Source organism: Myotis davidii, unplaced genomic scaffold (genome assembly GCF_000327345.1).
Source record: "Myotis davidii unplaced genomic scaffold, ASM32734v1 scaffold174, whole genome shotgun sequence".
Taxonomy (NCBI): Eukaryota; Metazoa; Chordata; class Mammalia; order Chiroptera; family Vespertilionidae; genus Myotis; species Myotis davidii.
Window position 1 is genome coordinate 5762088 of NW_006289087.1, and position 24777 is coordinate 5786864.

The following is a 24777-nucleotide window of genomic DNA, read 5'->3' on the forward strand; positions in this document are numbered from 1 at the left end:
GTGATTTTTTTTTTAACACAATAGGACCTCAAATGTATATGCTATCAAAACATAGATTTCACTAGTACTTCTCAGTAATGTTGACTTGATAGTTATTACAGGACTGGCTAATAAAATGGTGGGGTCCAGTTCAAAACGACGATGCAGAACTCATCATTAAAAATGTATCTTGAATTTCAAGATGGGGACGATAGAGAATTAAACCATGTGTGACTCCCTGCCCGGGTCGCACACCCATGAAGCTGGCCTAGTATTGCTCTGAGAGGTGGACAATGGGGACAAGTTTAGCACATAGTGGAGGCCCTCTTGTTGAATTCTGTGTATGGTCAGGTCTGGGAAAATGCTACATAGGCCAAGACAAGACATTTGTAACAATGTCATTCTCAATAATGAATACTGCGTGGTTGAGCGTCAACCTATGAACCAGGAAGTCTCAGTTCAATTCCCAATCAAGGCACGTGCCTGGGTTATGGGCTCCATCCCCAGTGTGGGGCGAGCAGGAGGCAGACAATCAATGATTCTCTCTCATCATTAATTTTTCTCTCTCTTTTTCTCCCTTCCTCTCTGAAATCAATAAAAATATTTTGTTAAAAAAATGAAGAATAGGAAGAAAAAGGTATTTTTCATCATCCTTAACCAGAGGCTCCCTCCCAGGGGCAATTTTGCCTCCCAGGGGACATGTGGCAACATGTAGAGAAATGTGGATGGTCACAGTCAGGGAGGCAGCTAAACATTCGACCATTCATAGGACAGCCTTCTACTCCTTCCTCCCCAACAAGGAATTATTCCGCCTAAAATAACAGTGGCGCTGAAGTTAAGAAACCTGTCGTAAACCATTACTTCGGTGAGGTCTTTGAGTTTAGCTTTCAGTTTTGCAAATCTTATAAGTTAATCCATAAATAAATATGGTGCATTTATTACTGAAGAGGAGGCCTCATTTTGCAAGAAGCCCCCTTTGTCGACAAGATCAATAAATATTTATTGGACAGCCAAGGTGTGTTTGCATCAGCACTTAGTGACCGAGTTGTATGTTTCATCGTTGGTGTTTACAAACAAACCAGAAAGTTCAGTGAACTCTGAGCAGGGACCACAGCACATTTGAATTAAGAGCTTTCTTGGACATTTTAAAGGAGATATTTATTATGTGGCTAATTACATATTCACATTTAATGGTGAGAAAGGAGTCGCAACACAGCAAGTAAGCAATATGCATTGTAACAGATATGTAAATATGTATGTATTCATTGAACAGAAACCTTTTCTTAGTGATTTAATTGTAAACAATGTATATAAAAATGTATAAATGTTAAGTGATAAGTGCTCTAAGCACTCAGGTAAATGATGGGTATATTTAAAGACATTAGAATTTTTTGCAGAGATATTTATATGAGCATATGCAAATAACATCAGAATAACTCTAAATATATTCATAGCAGGCTGGACAGTTAGAAATAGTGAGTTGGGGTGGGTATGTCATAAGTTTGTCGATGAGTTGTATAAAGTCTATATAAAACTATTTATATATAAATACATTATCATGTTGTATTCATACTTTGGCAATCATGTGCAAACATACGATGCTATATAATTCAACTCTTACTGGCATTTTCTAAATCTTAAGTTGTTGTTCTAATCATTTAAGAGGAAAGGCAAACCATAATTACCATATTTTTAGAGGGAAATTTCCATTTATGTGTATCAAAGAGCTATCACTAATTTTTAAGGACTATTCATAAGGGATCAAAAAGGGGTGCATTGCCTTAGAAAGCAAAAAGCTTGAATCCTGCTGACATGATTAAACAGGAAGATCCCAGTCTGGGAGGGAGATAAAAACAGTTCCAGAAAGAGGAAAAGAAAGGGGGTCCAGGAGAGGGTGAGCCTTAGGAAGGATTTCCTTTGCAGCTCGTATAGGAAGAGTAGGGAATAATCAACCAGGATCAGTAGAGTCAGAAACATCTCTGTGCCCCCCCCCCAAAAAAAACCCCACACACATAAAACACCCACAGAATGTAGTGTATCCAGCTCATGAATCTCTCCAAAGAGTATGTTTTAGGTCAATTTATTGCCAGGGAATTGGCCTGGGTTAGGCTCACAGTATGGTAGTGTAGATAGAAAGAAAAAAAGCAAAACAAACCCAGCCTGGCCGGTGTTGCTCAGTGGTTGTGCATCCACCTATGAACCAGGAGGTCAAAGTTTGATTCCAGGTCAGGGCACATGCCCAGGTTGTGGGCTCAATCTCCAGTGTGGGGCATGCAGGAGGCAGCCGATCAAGGATTATCTCTCATCATTGATGTTTTTCTCTCTCTTCCTCTCCCTTCTCTTTGAAATCAATAAAAAAATATTTAAATAAAGAAAGACATTGCAAATCTCAGGAACTGTGATCACACTTGGGGATCACCAGAATGTTTGGGGTGAAGATTTTAGGATACAAGTAAATGGACTGTTTGAGAAAAACTAAAGGTTTGGCTGAGAGAAATTCTGGCAGAAGTTTGCTATAAAGATAATCCAGACCTAGGATATACTAAGTGTTCAAAAACATATTTGGAATCCATACCCTGACCTTGTTTAAGACAGAGGGAGATTTCATTGCTTTTCATAATCCTTCCTCTTATCCTCATGGTCAGGGTGGGTAGAGTAGCTGATCACCACATAACCAACAGACTCAGAAATATCTGAACAAGCCTCTCTTCCTGAAATACCATTATTTCCTAACCTTATTATTAAACAGAAGTTCACCCTCCATAATGGGTAACAAAGTACGGGAGATGATAATGCCATTGGCGAAGAGATAACATTTAGCTCTCAATCCTTCTGTGATCCTATTGAATTTGCCTGTTAAATTCTGGGTGTAATTAAAGCAGATAGGCGCATTCATACATTTTGTTTCAAGTTGATAGGATCTCCTTTGTCTGTGATCGGAGCGAGATTGCCCTGTAGTTTTTAATTTAGCAGGTTAAGAAGCACAATTAAAATATCATGAAAAAGATCATAATCAGACACTGTCTTTTGGGTGGCCCCTGCCAGGTTGATGAAGGGATCGGTGTATTGAATAATTACCTCCTTTGCTGTTCATTTGTTCTGTTTGAGGGAAGAAGTGTTAATAAATACCTTGCGTTATTCCGGTGGGAAAGGCTGTCTGCCTAATTAATAAAACTTGGAAGAATAGCTAGCACATTGAACCATATCTTTCTTATTAGTGTGTCTGCCTCAGAAAGGGATCCGTGTTTCTTTCCCACACTAGTCATGTCATTTCCCCGAGTTATAAAGGGACCTCTTGAAAAACTGCCAGTTTCCAATAGGAATACAAAAGCAAAGTCTTTGATTTATTTTTTAAATAAATTATTCAACTGTTGAATGTTAAGTAGCGAAAATCCTAATCAAGCACAATAGGAATTATTCTGTCTAAAGCACCTTCCTAAAAGCACCAGAGTGAAGAAAGGTTCCTATTGGGATATAATTGGCTTTGAATGAGTCTTTATTTCTACTTAAATGTTTCTCCTATAGTTCAGTTACTCAAGTACTTTCTAGGCCTTGAATGAACGCAGAGAAGTGGAAACTGTTTAGCACATAGCGACATTACACCTACATTTTTACTGTTGATTTTGTAAAAATATAGTTTTATAGATTTCAGAGAGGAAGAAGGGGGGAGAAAGAGAGAGAGAGGAGAGAGAAACATCAATGATGAGAGAGAGTCATTGATCAGCTGCCTTCTGCATGCCCCACAGTGTGGATGTAGCCCACAAGCCAGGCATGTGCCGTGATAGAGAATCGAACCATGACCTTCTGGTTCATAGGTAGACTCTCAACCACTGAACCAGGCTGCCTGAACTTTACTGATGATTTTTAATTGCTGAGGAATTCCTTGAATAGTTTTGAATTTAGAAATAGAAAGTTTGAAACACATCATTACTTCAAATCTGATGTGAACTGATAGAGACAACTGTCTCTTAGGAGTGTATGCATCCAGTGAATATTTGAGCCCTTACTTTGTGATGTAATAGATCTGTCAACACATTAAATGAGGTCCTTTGTTGGTGGCCACACATAGTCTTCAGTTGGAGACATGAATTTTGCCTCTGAAGTCACACTTTTTGTTCTCATTTAAAATGTGTAATAAATGGAAAATACATGTAATGACTTACCTGTAAAGTTTCTCTCTGCTTAGAATATGGAAGTGTACACTCATTTCGTAATATATGAAGTGTTGGGTCCATTGGCTTTGTTGAGAAGTATTAATGCGGGGAGAAGGCTCACAAAGCTACCTCTGGAAACTTCATGGTCCATGGCCGTTAGGTTTTCAGAGTTGCCTTGAAACAATTGTGCTGTGACTTGGGTCTGCCTAATGGAGCAGTAGCTTAGCGTTAAGCTAGGGAAGGTGAAGATGGTTAGCATCTTCTTAGGATTTGGCAATTAGGTGATTTCGGTGACTCTATTAAGGTAAAGCTGCTGAGACAGGACCTGGACATCAGTGGGTGACAGATGAATGATGGCAGAGAAGTGTGAAAACGCTAGAGGGTTGGGAATTTTGATGGTGAGTGGCTAGGGGTAGGAGCGTGGGAAGGGAGAGACTGACAGACAGACACAGGCAGAGAGATAGCTATTAGGCGTGGAGGGAAGATTTTATGGTAATAGGTTATGAAGGCACAGAACCCCAGGAGAAGGAGAAAGTAAGAGGCACAAGGAAGGGAGAAGAGCTGAGCATGAAACTGACGGGACTGAGAACAGGAAAGAATTCCTGGGAAGAAGGAGCAGTTCCTTGTCCTCGGAGACCAGCAGGAAGAGGACGTGAGTTAGGGCGTTCAGATCCAAGAGTCTCCATCTCTCCAAAGCGTGGGAGGTGAGTCAGTCCATTGGCAGAATTCTTACAGCCACGGCTAGGGAGGGATCCCGGCAGGGAGGCCATCCATTTGTGCAGGGAAGGTGTGTTTTGGATTCACACGTCTTTTTCCTGCTCCAAACCGAGAACATCAGGGACATGGGGAAGTTCAGTGCAGAGTGCACTGTGGACTGGTGCCTCCAGCCAGCAACTTTATTTGGCAGATAAGGAAATTGAGCCATTCAGAGACTAGCTCAAGGACACACGGCTAGTGAGGAGCTGAGATCTTACTACAACCAGTGTGTCTCCCTCTTAATCTGTACTTTCAGTGAACTGTGTCAAGCTGAGCTTTCCAAAGAGCGAATGCCGCTTAAAGCAGTATTACATCCTTTTTTATAGGCACCCCCTAGTACCCACACATACACCATCCCTCCCCTCCACCCGGCCAGTCTTCACTCTCCAGATCCACCTATACGCATCCTGTTGCTTTTCTTCCTTGCCCTGGGTGGTCCACCATTTCTGCTTGCAGCCTGAATCCTATTGACCCTCAGGTGGGCTCTTTCTCCAGGATGAGCCCGGCCCGGACTGGCTGGCTGGTCATATTCATTGAAATGAGCCAGCATGAGGCTGATGCCATCCTCAGGACTGCGGGCAGGAGTTCTGCGAAGTCACTGCCGTATCGCAAAGGCAGAGTCGGACTACATGCTCCCAGAGTGTGGCACTTACGGTTGCCATAGGAGGTTCCTACATGGCCCTTCTCCATGTAGCTTGATATTTAAAAGGATCTCCGTAAATGCTTAATTTGCAAAAAGAGACTTGTTGGAAATATGTTAAGTGAACCATCATTTTCTGTTTGTTTGTTTTTTAAATATGTTTTTATTGATTTCAGAGAGGAAAGGAGAGGGAGAGAGAGATAGAAACATCAATGATGAGAAAGAATCCTTGATTGGCTGCCTCCTGCATGCACCCTACTGGGGATTGAGTCCGAAACCTGGGCCTGTGCCCTGACTGGGAATCGAACCGTGATCTCCTGGTTCATAGGTTGATGCTCAACCACTGAGCCACACCAGCTGTACTCCAACCATAGTTTTTTTTATCAGTGATTCTGCTCTATGAATCCATAAATTCCAAAATGAAAATATTTTCGAGCTTCAAACATTTGAGTTATCCGTGAATATGATTTTATTTTTCCTGTCCACATTTCAGTAGGGGTATGTGTGTTGTTGCTTGAATTATTATTTTTAAACGTTAAGATCTACAAGAAAGATACTCATGGGCTCTGATCAAATTGGTTTCAGAATACTTATTTTGGGTAAAGTGAAGAATTCTATCTATGTTCAGGAGGACGACATTCCAGGTACCTCCCCCCTCCCCCAACACACACACCACTGAAATATATAGATGTTGGGATAGCTGAGTAGTCTCTCCCCTTTAAATAATGCAGTAAATACAGCACACACGGACAGATGCACACCCTTTCCTTCTCTCATTTGATTTCGAGATACAGAGTAAGAAATGAGACGTGTACTTGGGTTTCTCTGTCTTTTATGAAACCCGACCCATTCCGGAGTGAATGAGCGGGCGACGCAGGAGGCTGCCTTCCTGGGAGCGGCGCCTGTCTCAAGCGGCCCACCCCCTCTCCGTCATCCCCAGGCGGTGCTCCCGCATTGGGGCGCGTAGATTTATAGTTTATCTTTATCTGCGGCTTCATCTGTAGGTAGCTATTATAGCCGCCTCGCCTGGATATTGTTTGGGCCTGATAGATCTGTCTGTAGTTCATCAAAGAGCAGCCGGGTGCCTAAAAGCTATCGGGTCCAGCTGAGGATGAAATACGAGCCATCAGCCTTGGTAATGGCTGTAAAATTTCATAATTACACGGCCTTTATTACATTGCATAATGATCCTGAAGCAGTATGGAACAATTAATTAAGATTTTCAACCGTGGCTCTTTCAGAAATTAAAAGGTGCTGGGCGCTGAGAAATGGGGACCTGTCTTGTCCTAAAAGCATTAGGGACGCTTAAGAAATACTTCCTGGGCACTTCCATTTTTTGCTAAGAGGGACGTCTCCCAGTGAGACAACAAGCACTAGTATATCATGCCTGTTATCAAGGTTTTTATTCTAAACTCAAAATGGATATTTAAAAACAGGGGGTGGGGGTAAGAGAGTGCTAAACGCCTCTCTAACTCCCCAACTTCCCTTTTCTCTCCTTTTTGAAAAATTCTATTCAGCCTCTTGCGGTGGCCATTTATCACATTTATGGCTGCTCGTCTCTCCACATTAAATAAATGCAGGCTGGGAGATAGGGGGTCAGTTAACAGCCTGCTCCAGGATACTGGCCGTGGGGTTTCTCTTAGACGCTCTCGCACATCTCAGGCATTAACATTTGTTCAAGATCTCCGCAGCCTTGACATTCGTCCCCAAAGGAAGCCTTGACTGTTTTCATTTATTATCCGGAGAGCACAGCGTGTCACCTCGAATATATACCTTTTATTTCTTTTTTTCCATAATCTCATCCTCACACCCCACAAAGAGTAATTAAATTGGGCGAGGAATTGGCTGTTTTTCAGTAATCGCAGAAGCTAAAGAAACATGGACAGTGTACAAACACACGTCTGCGGGTGGACACGTGCAAATCGCCACCCGTGCGTGGCTTTATTTCCCACGTTGAGGAAGTTCTGATGGAGATGGCTGCATGCAATAAAAGAACTAATGGAAAGTTCATGCAGACAAACTCAGCCTTTTTTATGATGATGATTCTGAGCCATACTCCAAGCTTTCATCCATGTATTCCATAGGAAATAGATATGTTTCAAGGAGACATGATCAATAGTATTGTCTGTTTTTATGAAAGAAAAAAGAACAATGGTAATATTATAAAAAAAAGAGAAACCCCTAATATGGTTGCGATTGACACGTAACTCCCAGATATTTGTGCGCTTCAAGTGTTATTGTTTTTAAATTGACAATCATCATAGAACGCTTTGGGGAGCTAAATATTTCATGGGAGACAAAAGCTCCCCTTGGGCGTCCCCCATAATAAACTTTCGGCAGAACATTTGGGAAGGATTCCGTGTTTCAAGGAGGAGCGGCTGCTCGCCGTAAAGTCTCTCGTTGAGGCATTTAAGTCCCTTAATGGGAATTTTTTGATCCACTGTCATTCTTGTTCACACACCGAGTGTCACCGCCTCTAAAACACTTGTCATTCTTTAATGGAAACAAAATAGTCATTGCAGCCGGAGCCCCAATGTCATCCCCGGACCCCTTGCTGCGTCGGCAATCGTGAAGATGACAGAGCCGCTCTCGGTTGGGGTAATTAAAATGTAAATATTGATATTTTATTATTTGAAATTACTTTCCAGTGAGGCATTTAATATCTCTCCATCTGTGAGGCTCTGTTTAGCGGTCACTTTACGGCAGCTCGGGGAGGCCGGGCGGCGGCTCGATCCCCGTTATGTCAAAATGCTTGTTGCTGCTTAATTTTGATATCTAATTAAGTGGAAAAGTACAGTCCGCACCGCAGTCCGTGGCATCTTAACCAGCTGCTGGGGAGTATTTAGAATTAATCTCCACTATGGAATCATCCTAATGTATGCAATTAAGAGTCTGCCGATGGCTAATTAGGTGTGTTAGAGGCAGGAAGCTTTTTCTGTTCCTTTCTTTTTCTTTTTTGTTTTATTTTGTTCCTCCTTCCCCCCCCCCCCCCCCTTTATTTGGGACTCTTGCAGACCTTCAGAGTATCTGATGGTAGAAGTCACATTAATGCCACTCGGATTCCGTTAGAAAACAGTGCGCCTTCCAAACAGATTCATCCGTGGCCACCCCTGTGTTTTCCTTGGCTTATTTCCTTAAATGAACCTAATATGGGAATTTCTAGGATTTCCTGAATCTATTCGCTAGATCCCAGAGACATGAAAAGGGCAGACCGGTCCCAGCAAAGAGGAGGGTAGGTGGAGTGCAAAGACAAATAAATACACTTTGCAAGCGATCCAAGAGGGGGCTACTGAGCAGAGGAGCTGTGGTGTTTGTGTTCATTCAGGGAGGAGAGAGGAATGACAGCCCAGAGCTCCCCCCGCGGCTCCGGTTCCCCCTCGCCATCTACTTTTGAATGGAAGTGGCTCAGCGAGAGTTATTAGGAGAGACGCAGGCGTGGTGTGTGTATTATAGATCCGCGATCCGTACACCAGGCAGCCTTTTATTCTGGTAACGATTCCGCATCCGTGTGCTTGAGGCATTCCGAGAGCGGTGTCGTTTTGTGTTTTTGCTTTTGTGTCCTTGTAACGTGGCCAAATCGGGGGCGGCGTGGAGAGAAAGAAGGGGAGGCGGCGAGGAATCGAAGGGGCTGTCTCTGTTGTCAATAAGAACACCGCTCGCCTCCCCAGTGGAACGGATGCCAAGCCCTAATGACTTCGCTCCGCTTGAGCCAGCACCAGCCGTGAACTTGGGAGTAAATATTCAGAAACAGATCTTCATTAGCCACAGAGGAGAGGAGGGCAGGCGGCTGACTCTCCTCAGAACTCGGGGGCCGGAAATGGAGAGTTTTGGCCATGCTGTGTCCCGAGCACAGACTGTACCCCGGTCTCCCCGCCCAGACATGGAGGGTCTCTGATATCATATGAATGCGGAGTTTCAGGGTCAGCGTGCGGGATTTCTTATCTGTGACATGCATCTCGTGGGTGGCATATTTCTTCCACGTTCTCCCATGAATACATATGACACCTTGTTTTTAATGGTCTGTGCTATAAATCCTTGAACTTGCATTTATGCTGATGACCTGATTTTTTTTTTTTCCTGCTTTTCCTCCTTCCGGGCCATGTGTTGGAGACACTGAGTTATGGTGTCTTTCTTTTTGAGAAAGTTGACCAAAGCGTACCGGAAACATTTTCTTTCTCCCCCCCTCCCCCTTTTATTTGCAACTAGTAACAGTGAGAGAAGGGGTGATGTTAATATTGTTGCCAAAGACGCCAAGTTTCTAATCATTAGTACTCTTGTTGGAATTTGTGCCTCTATACCAAGGGAGCAATTAGGTAAATGTGGAAAGATTTGAAGGCATGTTGTTGAAAATTAATATGGAAATTAAAAGTGGTTTTCTCTTAGAGACCCCAGATGGAATCTGTTCTTAGTTCTCTCAGGGAGAATCCACAAGATGGCCATTCTCCCTTCTTCTGTAACTGGCAGTTGAAATAACATTTTCAAATTTTTCCGTGAGCTCGGGAAATTACCCAGGTGTTCCCGATGCCGGCATCGTTCTGTGTGTTCATGTGTGTAGGCAGGGCCGTCACAGCTGGGAAACTGGTAACAGAGAGATTCCTCTGACAGGAGGCTGGGACTTGAATGCCAGCAACTCTGCCTTCATCCCTGCTAGCGGATACGCAGGGAGAAACCTGGAACTCCCACCTTCCTGGGATAGGCAGCGCCCACTCCGGAATCAGATGGGGTGGATCGAGGGTCTATCTCTCTTTTCCTTCTAATCTTTCCTTCTCTGCTACCTCAGGAAATGTTATATATTACACACACACACACACACACACACACACAAGAGCCTGTCCCATACTTCCTCTGGCTCTGCCTGTCCCATACTTCCTCTGGCTCCCGGTGGCCTCAAACAGCCCTTGGCATGAGGATGGCATTCTTCTGTGTTTCTTCACATCGTTTTCCCTCAGTTTGCATCTGTGTCTGTCAAAATGTCCCCTTTTGGTAAAATTGCATCATATTAGGTTAGGACCCATCTGAATTGCCTTGTCCTAACTTCATCATCTTCACAGACCCTGTTTCCAAATATGGTCACAGTCACAGGTTCTGGGGGCTAGGAGAGACGCAAAATCTTGGGAGAGACACAGTTCAACCCCAACAGGGGCCAAGTTAACACCCTTGGGTGTGACGCAGTGAAACTAGAACCCAGCTCTCCAGACCTCAAGGTCACTACTGTCTCTCTCAAGGACAGGAAACCTTTAGCTTTTGGGCATTTGACATGAAATGTTTCCCACAGACTCTCTTAATGTCTATGGAATTGTCTGTCTGTCAGCTTTACAAATCCCCAAAGTGCATGATAGAGTCAGTATACATTTATTTTGGAGTCTTGAATTTCACATCAAGTATAAGGCTGACGTTGATGCAGCCTGCTTGGGAATTTCCTGGAGGATAGCGCCCACATAGCTGATGCCCAGGCTGGACTGGTTTTCCGTGGACTCCTGGTCAGTGCCCTGTGACAACCTATGGTATTTCTTAACCCCTTCTTATCAGTGATGGGGTAGAGCCAGGCAGAATCAAACACGGGTTCTTGTTCTTTCAGATCAGAAACATGGCTTCAAAACAATGATTTTCCTTACTCACCATCCATCTAATCCTAAAGAAAGACTGAAAATGCCCTTTTCTAAGATTTTTTAGAGTCCTGTCTTATACGGCATCGCCTGCCTTTTTTCATGATGGTCAACTTTTAGTCACATCAAAGAGGAGATTTTTCCAAGTAGGACTTGTTTTCAGCTACTAAAATATAAAGGTTGTAGGGGGAAAGGTCATTAGCTCAGCCCCTACCTGCCTCCATATTGTCCAACAATATCTCTTTCTTCTTGGCTTAGATGAAGGGAAAGAAGAAGCTAAGTTGAGGCCATGTACGAGGGAACATGGGAAAAGCTAAGGGAGGTATTTCAGATCCTCTGTCGTCACTCGGAAGAGGTAGGGAAGAGGGATTTGCAGGAGAAGCTGCATTCTCCTTTCACATTCATCTGCCCTATAGCCAGGCTTTCCTTTTTTTTTTTTTTTCCAAACAAGGTTGGCAGCTAAAAACCGCCCACTCACAGAAACAAACACAAAAGACCCTTGTCATCATTTTGAGGCTTTCCTGTGTTGCCACGAGAGAATACCTTTTTTTAGCTGCTGTGGTGCTTTTCATTTCTCCAGCAAGCTGGCCTGGGAGAGCAGGGACGATCCTAAAGAAAGCTGCTCCCCAGTGCCCGGGAGGCACGGTTTCCACCCTGTGCCCGGAGCAGGCAGATTGTAAGCTCCTCTGCCAAGTGCACCTGTGGACTCGGCGAAGAGTGATAATTCTGTCTTGGACTGGGAGGCGTCACCTCACCATTCCGTTCTCCACCCCCTTCACTGTGTCTCCGCTCCCCAACTCCTTTGCTAATTTTATAGATGGTGGTCAATTCTGCCACATCTTGGATAGTAAGTAAATTTCAAATCTGAGTTCTGCCTTCCAGCTTTTCACATTTGTCCTGTGCAACCACGACTTAGAAATAAGCGTTCCACTGCCCTAGCTGGTGTGATTCAGTGGATCAAGCATAGGCCCACAGAATGAATGTCCCAGGTTCGATTTCAATCAAGGGCATGTACCTTGATTGTAAGTTGCATCCCTGGCCCTGGTCAGGGCATGTGCAGGAGGCAACCAGTTGATGCATCTCTCTCACATTGCTCTTTCTCTGTCTCTCCCTCTCCCTTCTACTCTCTCTAAAAAATCAATGGAAAAATATCATCAGTTGAGGTTTAAACGAAAAAGAATGGCTCCATAAAATCCCTGTGAGCCCTGCTTCTAGGATCAAAACAGAAATAAAAAACCACATTTCCTAAGGAATCAACAGAAGCCAAAAACACGATTCAATTAGCAAGAAAGGGAGCTATCCCCTTTGGGCAGTTATTCTTACATTTTCTTCTGTATTCCTCCATTTCACCCAAACCAACTGTGATGGAATCTAAATGATTGAAATCTGCATCACGGTCAGTCTAAAAAGAGCAAGAGAGCCAAAGGGTAGCACTGTGGGTATCCTATCTAATGTCTAAGACCTGATAAAATCAAGAGAGAGTCACCACCATCCCTTATAAAGAAGATTTTTAAATAAAATGCTTCTTCTGGTACCAGATAGATATGTGAGCCCTCACCCTGGTACTTGACCATTTGTAGCTGCTTAACTCTGGACTTTTTGGAGGTCTAGTTCATGTAGTCCATCACTACAGCAAAACACACACACACATTCACTGTACGGCCCAGAGCTGTATGCTTTGCAAATCATATACAACACGTGTCTGCTCGTGTGAAACACATAACTGGCTTAAAAATCTAGAGCAAGTTTGCCTCTAACAAGGGTTATGCACCAAGTGTTCGTGCCATTGATATTCTTTCTCCTCTCTTCCCCCCTCATTCCTGTCCACATTGGGTTTATGTGTATGAGAGAGAAAGTGTCTCACTTTTGCCATGTCGCTCAGCCAGCTACTCCCAATGGATTTCCGATTTCTTTTTTGTGGAGCAGAGAAACTACAGTTCAAACACGGTGAGCAGGCGCAGTCAGTGCCCCTGATAGGAACAGCCACCCCGAAGATGTATAGGGTTGCTGTGTGTGGCAGGGGAGCCACCAAGAAGAACATGCCTCGCAGGGGTTAAACCCCAAATGCCTGCACGGCAGCCTATTTGTGTCAACACCCCTCACAGGGAATAAACATGTCTGCTTTCTGAAATGAAAGTGCATTTTGGAAGCCCAGCCATCAGATAGTCTTTGCCCTTCACACTTTCACATGCTTAGCCTTTTTGTGTAAGTGGACTGCAAAGTGCACCCGTTTGCCAGGCTCAGAAAAAAAAAAAATACTTGACAAGTGCCCATGGTGTCACTGTTATCCTCCGAAGTTTCCAGGCGACGGAGGCGAGGGGGTGGGCACAGAACACACTTCCTACGGGCCTGTGACTTTGGGGTACCTGCTTCTTTCCGATCCTTCTTGGTGTTGCTATTCCCAGCTGTCATCTGGTTTGTTGGGAGCCCGCTGTACAGCAGATAGACACACTGTTTAAACCCAGGACGGAGACGAAGGGAGATCACAGTTGTCAAGTACACGTGTGGAATGGGCTGTAGCCAGGGAAGCAAAGCATGGGCCACGCACGGCCTCAGTGTTATTTTCAAACGCTGTAATATGGCCGAGCATTTAAAACTATGACCTGGCACACACCAAAGATTGAGATCCCGGGCCGTACAAAACATGAAGTGCAAACGACACAACAGGGAAAGCGTATTTTACTCCCTTGCGGAAGAGGTTTCTCTCCAAAGAGAGCTAAATGTTACAGATTTGGGGAGGGGGTGTCTCTAACTTTCAGCCTGCTAGCTGGAAAACACACCATAAATGCTGGCAAACGCACAAACCAGGGATTACCATTCTGATGTGTGTGTGCCCCGATAAAACATGCTTTTACAAAATTCCTTAGTCACAGTTTATTAAAACATGTGTTTTTCATTTAGATTTTGGCCAGTTATGCTTCTGTACCTGGCTCGGATCTACTGATAAAAGGAGTATTGCATCCAGGTGTCTGTCTGTGTGTAAAATACAGCTAACACTCCAGAGGGCAGGGGGAAGAACTCTGGAGTGAAAATATAATGTTATGTATCCAGCCTTCTTAGGGACCAGTGAGCAGGACCATCCCATAATAAGGCTGTTACCTGGCATTGGGGCGGGGGAGCCCGGGTGCCAGCTGCCAGCTTGCCAGAGTGAGGTCAGAAAGGGTTAATGGGTTGAGATTCAGCTATTTCTTGACCAAGAAGAGATACAAGTCCACACGTGTATTCATACTGTGCAAAGTGCGCATGGCTGCTTTTCCCTACGTTTTGCAAACTTAAACCTCCTTTAATGGGCTGAAATAGACTCCAGATAGCAAGTAAGCAAAATGGTCAAACCTTCATGTTAGATCCATCTTCCCATTCTCACTGACCAAGGAGAGAGAGAGAGAGAGAGAGAGAGAGAGAACACCTTTCTTTGCTTTTCTCCTTCTTTTTATTTCATTTAGAAGTAAAAAAGAAAGGGGAAAAGTTACGTTTATAGGAAAGATACAGGCACACACACACACACACACAGCCAATGCCATAAAAGAAATAAATTGCAGAATCCACCTTAGAAAATTAACTTTTATTGTTGTTGTTTTTTTGTAGTTTTTTCCCCCCCCTGCTTAATTAAATCCCAAAGAAACGTGTGCAACATTGTGACGGGTGGAAAATAGTGCATTTGTACATCGCAGGGACAAAGGGACCTGCGCAACTTTCAAGTTTCCATGCACGTAACTGTCGATAGCGCGCCTTCTCCATCATCAGCACTAAATTCACATTGATGCCTCTTTTCTTCTCCGTATCGATCCTTCCATGAGAACGCAGATTTGTATCTGTTAATTAATGCGTCCTGAAACGGCGTTTGTATTAATCAGGCAGATAAGAAAAATTGGATGCCTGCGCCCTCCTGACAACCAGAACAGGGCCGACCTGATAACATCGCGGATGGACCTCAATAAAAAAGTTCCTCCTTCCACTCAATAAACTAATCATCCTGCTTTTAATTATTCGGCAGAAAAGATGTGTGGAGATTGGGGAATGTGTAAATCTATTTACTAACAGCGGAGCCCGGGAGGGAGGGGGGCTGTCACGGGCAGGGGCTGCGGGCCATGCGCTCGGCCCATCTGCTGCCGCAGAGACGGGAGCGTGAACAGGGAGAGGAGGAGGCACATGGAAAATGCCTGTTTGCTCACAACTTCCTAGAAGAACGTGTGTTTTTTCATCCGTTTAACTTAGGAAAGAAAGTCCTATGTGGTCCCCTTTTCTCGAGTTAGCTAGTGGGGTGTGCATGGCATCTTTTTGCTTGGTGGTGAGGGGATGGGGCAGAAAAAAAGAGTGATATTATTTGTTTTAAGGATAACCTTTGATTGAAAGCAAATGGAGCCAGAACGACCCATCAGGTCATTATTTTCCTCTTTTGAATGTCTGTTTAAAATGTTATCAATGGTTATGGCTGATTTTAGGAGGATAATTAGTAATGTAACCCACTTTGCAAAGACAAAAATATATTTAAAAAAAAGAATGGGGAAAAAAGAGACTGACACAGCCAGGTCCAAAGGAAGATCTGCCCAGTCCTGTGTCAGCAGCTTGCTACCCAAGGAAAGCAACGCTTTTCACAGATGCCTGCAGACCCCCTGAGTGAGCTTGCCTAATCCCTCTTGATGATTGTATTAAACTCTCCTAGTTGACGGTGCCAAATGGCGGCTACTAGTTATCAGCAACAGCCCAGGGAATCTTCACCTTTTTTCTTACTGTGCTGTCCCTCCTGATGCCACGTGGGACATGGACAATATGATAGGAGGAAGAATGATGACAATGATCAGAGCGAGAGCCTAAGAAGCCTGGGCAGCGCTGCATATATTTGATTTGGGTAACAGGGTCTGGAAGGGGAGTAGAGACAGATTTTATAAGTGGCATTGCCCCCAAAGTTTCCCCTTCTGTAGAATTACTGGTGGTCGTGCCTTAAATCATGGGCCCCCAAGACCCCAGGAGTTGGTTACCCTTGGGATTCCTTGGGCAGAACCTTGGAAATGAAAGTAAAGTTTTAAAAAATAAACTTATTTTTAAAAAAAAGGCTGTTGAAAAAATATTTGGGTGATTCACTAAGACCTTACATATCTTTCAAAATTTAAATCTAGTCCCTCTGAACTATAAATAAATCTCTTCATTCCTAAGTAGGCTTAATTGTGCTCCTTTATTTTTCCCATCCATCCCCATTTTTTACAATATATATATATTCATATGTTTACGCAAGCTCAGAAGGGACTGTAAGCATTCACAGAGTTTCAGTAAAGAATTGAAAACAGTCATGCTGGTATTTCAGATAAAACTAATATCTGATGTAGCTACACTTATCAAATGCATATTACAAGTTCGTGCTTTGTTGGATGGTTCTTATACTTTCTAGTAAAAAATTAAGGTACAAGTAAATTGTCATTCTCAAGATGAAACAGCCAGTAAGTAGCTCAGTGGAGCCAATACTTAAATTCTGATCTGGCTCTGCTCATGTCCTCTACACAAAACCCCATTGCCCTCATATTCAACTTGTACAATAACTGGGTCTTAATCCAAAGAGCAAACTTGCTTTTCTGTTTGGAGGAGGCCAGGGTGCTAAGTACTCCACTCCCTTTTATACCAGTAATCACAATTTTTAACAGGAATTCATGTTAAATATTGATGGGAACAAATATCCAATTGCAAAGGCTCTTGTGAGTGTAAGCATACTAATTGTTCACTGTGCTTGTGACTATTATAGAGAAATGTTTCCAAATTGTATGACCTAAATTATTTGTTTTCCTTTCTCTTTTTGGCTTTTTTAAAAAAGAAACTTTTATTCTGTTTATCAATAGCAGTTTTTGACCTGAGGTCGTTGAAAATCTGACTTCCTATGAGCCATTAAGACTTCCGCCAGATAATCAAGCGTATTTAACGATCTTGTTGAATTTTCTTCTCAAGTGAGAGATACAGAATTCTCTGTTGTATTGCTCTCAGCCCAGTCTATGAAAGCTCGGGAAAACACCACTGTGTTGGAGCTGGTTGGTGACTTTTGCTTTGCCATTCGCGCAGTGATCAGGGGGGAATGTGAGAGCATCTAATGGAAACTCAGCACAATTTCCAGCCCTAATGCAGAAGCTGTGGGCCATTGAAACGAATGTGTCCTTATGAAATGATGGCTGTGGGGTAACTTGATCTGCTCCTCTCCCCATGCAGGCTTCTCCACGCTGTCCCTGGCGGACCAGATGAGCCTCCTGCAGAGTGCTTGGATGGAAATTTTGATCCTTGGTGTCGTATACCGATCTCTTTCGTTCGAGGATGAACTTGTCTATGCAGACGATTATATAATGGATGAAGACCAGTCCAAGTTAGCAGGCCTTCTCGACCTAAATAATGCCATCCTGCAGCTGGTGAAGAAATACAAGAGCATGAAGCTGGAGAAAGAGGAATTCGTCACCCTCAAAGCAATAGCTCTCGCTAATTCAGGTTGGCATGTTGACGTGTTCCTTGTTACATTTTTTCACGTGTCGGTTTTATCCTTTCCCTTAACTTCTTCAGAGATCCGCTCGGTCCAGTAGTAAATTCTGTATGAATCAGCAAAATCAGAATCATCACAGCTTTCTGGTGAGAAGTTCTAAGGAAGAAAAATCAACGTGATGGGAATTATTTTTATTATACAGGGTGTCCCCCAAAATGTATGCACACTTCACAGCTCCCTTTTGAAAATGACATGATTTTTAACAAACACTGCCTTTATCATTATTCAAAGTGCATGTATACATTATTGGGGGACACCTTACCTTTGCCTGTGGCAAGCTGTGGGAGATTTTTGCCACCTCATGCATTTACTAGTTTGTAGTGTACATGGACAGTCCCATGACAAAATTAGCTCCCGTTGTCTTGTGTGCACAAGTGAACACAAAAACCATTTTTTCTCTCCTCAAAAAAATGCACATTTTGCGATTGGGAAAAAAAACACATCTTTAGTATCATTTTTAATTTTGGTTATCAAAGAACCCTCTGTTTTCTCACTTTCTGGGGTGCTCTAAAAGTCAAACTGGGCAGCGGGACTAGTCCCCTCAAAGGCACCACCTGTGCGGTGAGGGTTAAGCATGATGGGGATGAAGAGCCTTTACATTTAAACTGAAACTTACTAAAAGGCGGCAACCTCAGGCGTGTGAAAAAAATCGTTGGCGCTTTGTTGGTTTCCCCCGTGTGTCTCTCTGAACCCTTTCTTGTGGTCTTAAGTCTGTCTCCTCATTTGCATAGAGCGCAGGCTAGATCCCTCCTTAATGACGGGCGGATCATTAGATACCTGCGCGTCGATAACACGCCGGGCCGCTCTGTCCCATTGACAGTCACTCCGTGCCCCTCCATCTGCTTTTGTTGTGACCCTATCTTTGAACTTTATCTTGGTTGCCGGCCAGTAGTTTTCCCTTTAATTACAAGGAGGAAACTGTCAATAAAATCTGTTAAATGGGATGCAGTGAGTGGCTTGAATGGGCGGACGGCTATTTGTTCAAATTCTGCAGCTTTCAAGGTATTGACAGTTTGCTTTCTGGGGCCATATGTGACGATCAATCTCGGGCTGGGCTCAGCCGCGCTGAAAAATGAAAAACCAGATTGCTTTTGCTTAGTTGGGGATGACGGAGGGGTGATTTGGCGCGGTCCTAGGGAGATGAGCCCTTCTGCCCAGATTGCCCCCGTGAGAGCCGGGGGACGCGTGACTGTGTTTAGAAATAATTTTTTAATTGATTTTGTCATTAACAGTTCATCTACAATATTGATGCACGGATCCGGGGACGGATAGGAGGGACATTGTTTTCAACAATGAAGTTGTACTTTCTGATCGGTCTTTATAATGGGGTTTAGCATTTCGCACTTTTAGTTGTTAACCACACCATTCTCTTCGGCTGTTTCCCTGGGAAACTGTAAATTATGACTCATTATGACAAATGGCGTTGCTCTTGCAGGATCAAGGGCCCCTGGTCCTGCTCTCTGGAAAGCCAAAGTGGGAAATTGGGACAGCAATTTTCTGAGGATTTATTAATTTGCAGAGACTTCATTTTATAGCCCCTCTCATAATTAGATGGCAGATTTGTGAATTTTTATTTGGTAATCACAAAGTAATTCAAATTTAAACATTTCTTTGAATAATTATCTATGAAGTGCAGCAAGCCTGTTTTGTATCCTCTATGCTTCAAATTGCTTTTTTATAAATTAACTAATCATGAATGCTGAGCAGTGCTAAGATTTTATCATCAAAATGGCTGAAATGTTTATAATTTTAGAAGTTGGAGGTATACTGTACGGCTATGGAGTACAGTTTGAGTGCCTGAATTGATGGCATTTCTCTCTGTTGTTGAGAAGTATAATCCTTAATATTTTTATAGATAAATATTCAAATCCCACCCACTCTTCACTTACGGTTGACCTATTTCAGAGCAGGGACTGGTTATTAGGGTATTTAAAGAGCTAGTTAGTTTGTTTTTCTTGTTTAAAGCCTGAAATAATTACCAAGGCCCCCCCACCCCCACCCTTTTCCCTTATTATAGTATTGAGTAGCATTGGGTTTTCTAAGAAAATTTTTCCATGTCACAAAATGTTCTGTGTTATTTTAACAGTCTTTTAGTCTCTCAATAGGAAGAGAAGTTGAGTCAGCATCCTGATAAAGGAGAAGTGATTATAAGGACCATTTTAATTCCTAAGTGTGCCACCCCTACTGTGTTGTATAAATGTGGTCTTTCTCTTCTCCTCTAATCTGTGAGCTCCACCATTTTAGCTTGGAATAAATGACAAGAAAAGTCATTGTCTTTGATACCTCATCTGATGTCATTCATTTCTTTTTTATTTATTTTTTACCATTATTGGGAGGACAGTGATAAAGTTGTAGATTTGATCTTGCTGAGATACAGTGATTCTTAAACTGCCCTTAAGTACGTCAATATGAAAATATTTGAACACTATTCCTAGATACCCTGAAAAGCTCATAGGTTGTCTTTTTTAGTATTTAGAAATTTCAGATCAGCTTAAGTGACTTTTTGTGCCAAAAAAAAAAATCTATTTCAGTGTCATTTAATTTATAGGTATCTTAGCATTCCCCATGTGGCTGTAGGTGTTAACAAGCATTGTCTCATTAATCTAAATTTCAGCTTATTTTAAACATCTGTCTTTATTCAATAATTATAAATGTTGTGCTTATGCTTGGGAAACAGGGAATTGGCTTCCTGTTAATGACTGTCATATTTTTTGCAGCTATGTTTCTGTCACGTGTGAATTCAGGAATATTTAGAACACCAGAACAGTTGTGTAGTACCTATTATCAGGTATATGACAAAAAGAACAAAGAAGCAATGTATCAAAAAATACTACTGTAATTGTCCCATTCAAATATTTGGAAACCCTATATAACTGTTCTAATTAAATTTGAAGGTTAAAAAAAATAACGCAGAGACTCGCTTAAAATATGTATTTTTGAGTGCCTACAATGATGAGCATCACTGATACATCTCTTTGAGGTGGAATTTTAAAAGTACAACTGAAGTCGCCATTTTAACATTATAATTAATAGGCCCAATTTTCTCATGTGTAGAATTTTTTTTTCCATGTGGAGACCTCTGTAATTAATTTTATGTTGTTAGTGGAGAATGCAATGAAATATAACTACAAGCCTTTTGGGTAAGGTTATATCATGGGGATCTATTCTCAAGATTGTCCTAGTGTTTATGTCCAAGAATTAGCTTGAAACTATCGCCACTGCCCCCAAGGTAATACATGCTCATTTTTGTCTAGCTAGGCCATAGAATCGCTGAGATTTTAACAAATTCTGATGTCCTGATTTAGCCCCAATTTTCTGATTTAATAGGTTTGGGCTTGGGCCCAAGAATATTAATGTTTCTGTGTTTTTGTTTTCTACCAATTTACCCATTGTTTTAAAAGTATAGCATCACCCCGTCTAGTTCATAAACCTATGATTTTCATTATTAAGTTTTAGCTGGCTTCCAATAGCATGAACACTGGGACTATTTCCATTAAAAACATAAAGTTAAAAAGAGACCATCACCAGCAACCAGAGCTAAATAATTCCATAAATTAATGCCGTTTCTATTGGGCCTGGCACGCGTGTATAAATTTAGCCGAAAGAACAGAACAGAGATGAAAGCCACAGAGCCAGAACTTGAACTGGGATCTCTAATGGAGATTAATATTTTCTTCAGCAGCCTGCCAGCTGAATCATGGTCTAATTAAATAGTTCAGATTTAGTGAGTTTGCATTTAAAGTATTAGCAGATCCGAGAACGGGCAAAGCTAAAATGACTTAGAATTTTTTTCTGTAAATGGGAAGTTAAATTATCACAGTAATTTGATTAAATCATTTCTAAATCTCACATGCTAAATCACAGCCTTTAAAGAATAGTTTGAAGTCTTAATTGCTGTTTGTGAGCATAGCTCTCCGCTATTTGTTCTCGCCTGATTTCCTGTGACATCCTATAATATATCTCCTGCTGGGCCCCAGAAGTGGGGAAGGTTGGGCTTGGGGTGGGCCCGGAAGTGACTGTGCCCTGACTTCAAGGATATAAAAACCTGCCATGTAGAAGGACATGTATTGTCCCAGTAGCCGGGACCAGGACCGACTACTGGTCATTGGAGACAGATTGGGGACAATATGAAGAAGACATTTCTAAAAATTAGCTTGGTTCCTTATCAAGTGGAACGCTCTACACAGGTGGAAATGTCTTTGTGAAAATGTGGTGATACAGGTTCCTGATGAAGATGGGAGGTTGAACCAGACAGGCTCAGGACAATTTCAACTCTTTTTAAAAAAATAAACAGTTTTTATGGATTTCAGAGAGAAAGGAAGAGGGAGAGAGAGAGAGAGACATCAATGATGAGAGGGAATCATTGATCGGCTGCTTCCTGCATGCTCCCTACTGGGGATCCAGCCCACAACATGGGCATGTGCCCTGACCAGGAATCAAACTGTGACCTCCTGGTTCATAGGTTGAGGCTCAACCACTGATCCACACCGGCCAGGGCAGAGAATGTCTTGAATTCCAGTCCAGGGCACCACATGAACATTTCTAACGGGGAAGAATTCCTTCTCTGGGCTCCTTCAGGCAGGAATCAAGTCTTGAGCAGTAAATACATATAAACAACTGTATTCCAGATTATTCAAAACTCTTTCAAAGAAATGTGTCATTAACCACCTAATATAAATAGCTCACCAAAAATATCGTGAAATGACTCAAAAATAACCATGTAAAAGGAAAAAAATAAGCAAAACAAAAAGAAAATTTAAAAACATGTTACCGCTTACAATAGTCAATCTGTTAATTACTTTGCCATAATTTTATCGTATGCTTAGCCACTTGATTTTAAATTAGATTTTCTCTTTTTATGCATGTGATCTGATACTTGAATTATATGAAAGATTAGGATAACTACGTATATCTTAGAACTCTGTATTCTTAGAGAAGCAGAATTATTAAACATTCAGAATTCCCCCCAAAGACCCCATTATGTATAATTAACAGATAAACTGTCATCAGAATCAATAAAACATGCTAAATGATTCAAACTTGTATATAATTAAGTGTCTCTTTTAGAGTTGTAACTTTTATACCCTCCCCTCCCAAGAATAATCCTGGCAACCCTGTTAACCCTTTCATTGCTTGATCAAATTGGATTTTTAAATGAAATTTTCTAACTCTTTAATCTAAAGGCGTTATTTGTATCTCAGCAGAGAAGCAGACTATGTAAGGATCTTTTAAGGCACCGTCAATAGTAACTGAAAATTCTACAACGGAACACACTGTAGGTCCAGGATATATACATGGAGTTTTAAAAATCTCTGTCATCAGCAGGTTTCTTGCCTTTTGGGATATGTGAGCTTTTTCAGGGTCAGGTCAGGATTATCAACAACTTCCCCACCACGGCAATGAAATTAATACTTTTCCTAGATGGCCTTCCATGATTGTTGAGTGAATGAATACATACGTGAATGAGGTAATGAATAACCTAGCCATGGTCATAATCTGTTAAAAGAAAGGTTTCTCTTTCTTTGTCTTAAAAAAAAAAATACCCACACCCTTTCAGTAATGAATCTTTTATAGTAATTCCCATGTTCTTGTTTTAAAATATATTTTTTATTGATTTCAGGAAGGGAGAGGGAGATAGAAACATCAACAATGAGACTCATTGATTGGCTGCCTCCTGCACGCCCCCCACTGGGGATCCAGCCTGCAACCTAGTCATGTGCCCTTGACCAGATATGAACCTGGGACTCTTCAGTCCGCAGGCCAACGCTCTATCCACTGAGCCAAACCAGCGAGGGCTCATTCCCATGTTCTTATGAAGCACTGAAAATTATCTACTCTAGGGAAATGTATACCCCACAAATAGTTCAGAAAGGGGAGACACTGTGTTTTGAGCAGCCGTGGGCAAACTACGGCCCGCGGGCCAGATCCGGCCCATTTGAAATGAATAAAACTATTGAAAAAAAAAGACCGTACCCTTTTATGTAATGATGTTTACTTTGAATTTATATTAGTTCACACAGACACTCCATCCATGCTTTTGTTCCGGCCCTCCGGTCCAGTTTGAGAACCCATTGTGGCCCTCGAGTCAAAAAGTTTGCCCACCGCTGGTTTAGAGGTTTCAGGGCTTAGAGGAGTGGACAGGTAACTGTTAACTTGCAGGACTGCTGCACGCGGCTTCTCACAATCACTAATGGCCTTGTGTCTGTCCTTTGCTTTGTCGCGCAGACTCCATGCACATAGAGGACGTGGAGGCCGTGCAGAAGCTCCAGGACGTCCTGCACGAGGCCCTGCAGGACTACGAAGCCGGCCAGCACGTGGAGGACCCACGCAGGGCGGGCAAGATGCTGATGACGCTGCCGCTGCTCAGGCAGACCTCCACCAAGGCCGTGCAGCACTTCTACAACATCAAACTGGAAGGCAAGGTCCCCATGCACAAACTCTTTTTGGAAATGCTGGAGGCCAAGGTCTGACTAAAGGCCTCCTGGGCCGCCGTCTCCTCCTGCACGCCCGCCAAGAAAGGGAAAATAAACCCCAGCGTAATGTGGAAGAAACGTAGAGCTTAGTCAACGCCATCCCCAATCAGCAAAGACTGCACTGATCACTTAGCAGCAAGACTATGAAGCAGCTTTCAGATTTCTCATGTGTTTTTTTCTTCTCATTTCTCTTCATGTTTTTTTTTTTTTTTCGTTCCCTCTCTTATTCCTCCTTTCCCCCATTTCTTGGCTTTCCTGATTACTGGTTCCCTCTCTCTAATTCCCTCCCTCCCTTCCTTTTTTCTCTTCTCACCCTTCCCTTTTCTTCTAAATTTTAAATAGCTCTAGTAGTAAGAAACATTTTATTTCCTTTCTTTTCTTCCCTTCCTTACTCCCTCCCTCCCCGCTCTCTCCCTTTCTTTCTTTCTCTCTCCCTATCTGCTGCTGAACTTTTAAAAGAGGTCTCTAATTGAAGAGAGGTGGAAACCAGCCCTGCCAAAGGAAGGAAATCCATAGTATGGATGCCAGTGAACTTAATTGTGAACCACAACGTCCCCCGTGACTAAGGAATCAAAGAGAAAGAACCAACGTAGCTAAAGTACAGTGCAACACGAACGGATCGACTGAGGGCAGTATCAAATTCCATGGGAGCAGCCCC

General features: G+C 42.6%; 1 protein-coding gene across 9 annotated transcripts in view; it reads left to right on the forward strand.

The window, feature by feature from the left end:
- ESRRG (estrogen related receptor gamma) overlaps positions 1-24459 on the forward strand; it is a 458818-nt gene extending 434359 nt beyond the window's left edge. For all 9 annotated transcript variants that reach the window (XM_015562376.1, XM_006761285.2, XM_006761286.2 and 6 more), the window contains 2 exons: positions 17325-17594; positions 23872-24459. In XM_015562376.1, coding sequence (XP_015417862.1) covers positions 17325-17594; positions 23872-24116 — 515 coding nt within the window. In that variant the 3' untranslated portion in view covers positions 24117-24459. The remainder of the gene's footprint in view (positions 1-17324; positions 17595-23871) is intronic.
- The last annotated feature ends 318 nt before the right edge of the window (positions 24460-24777 follow it).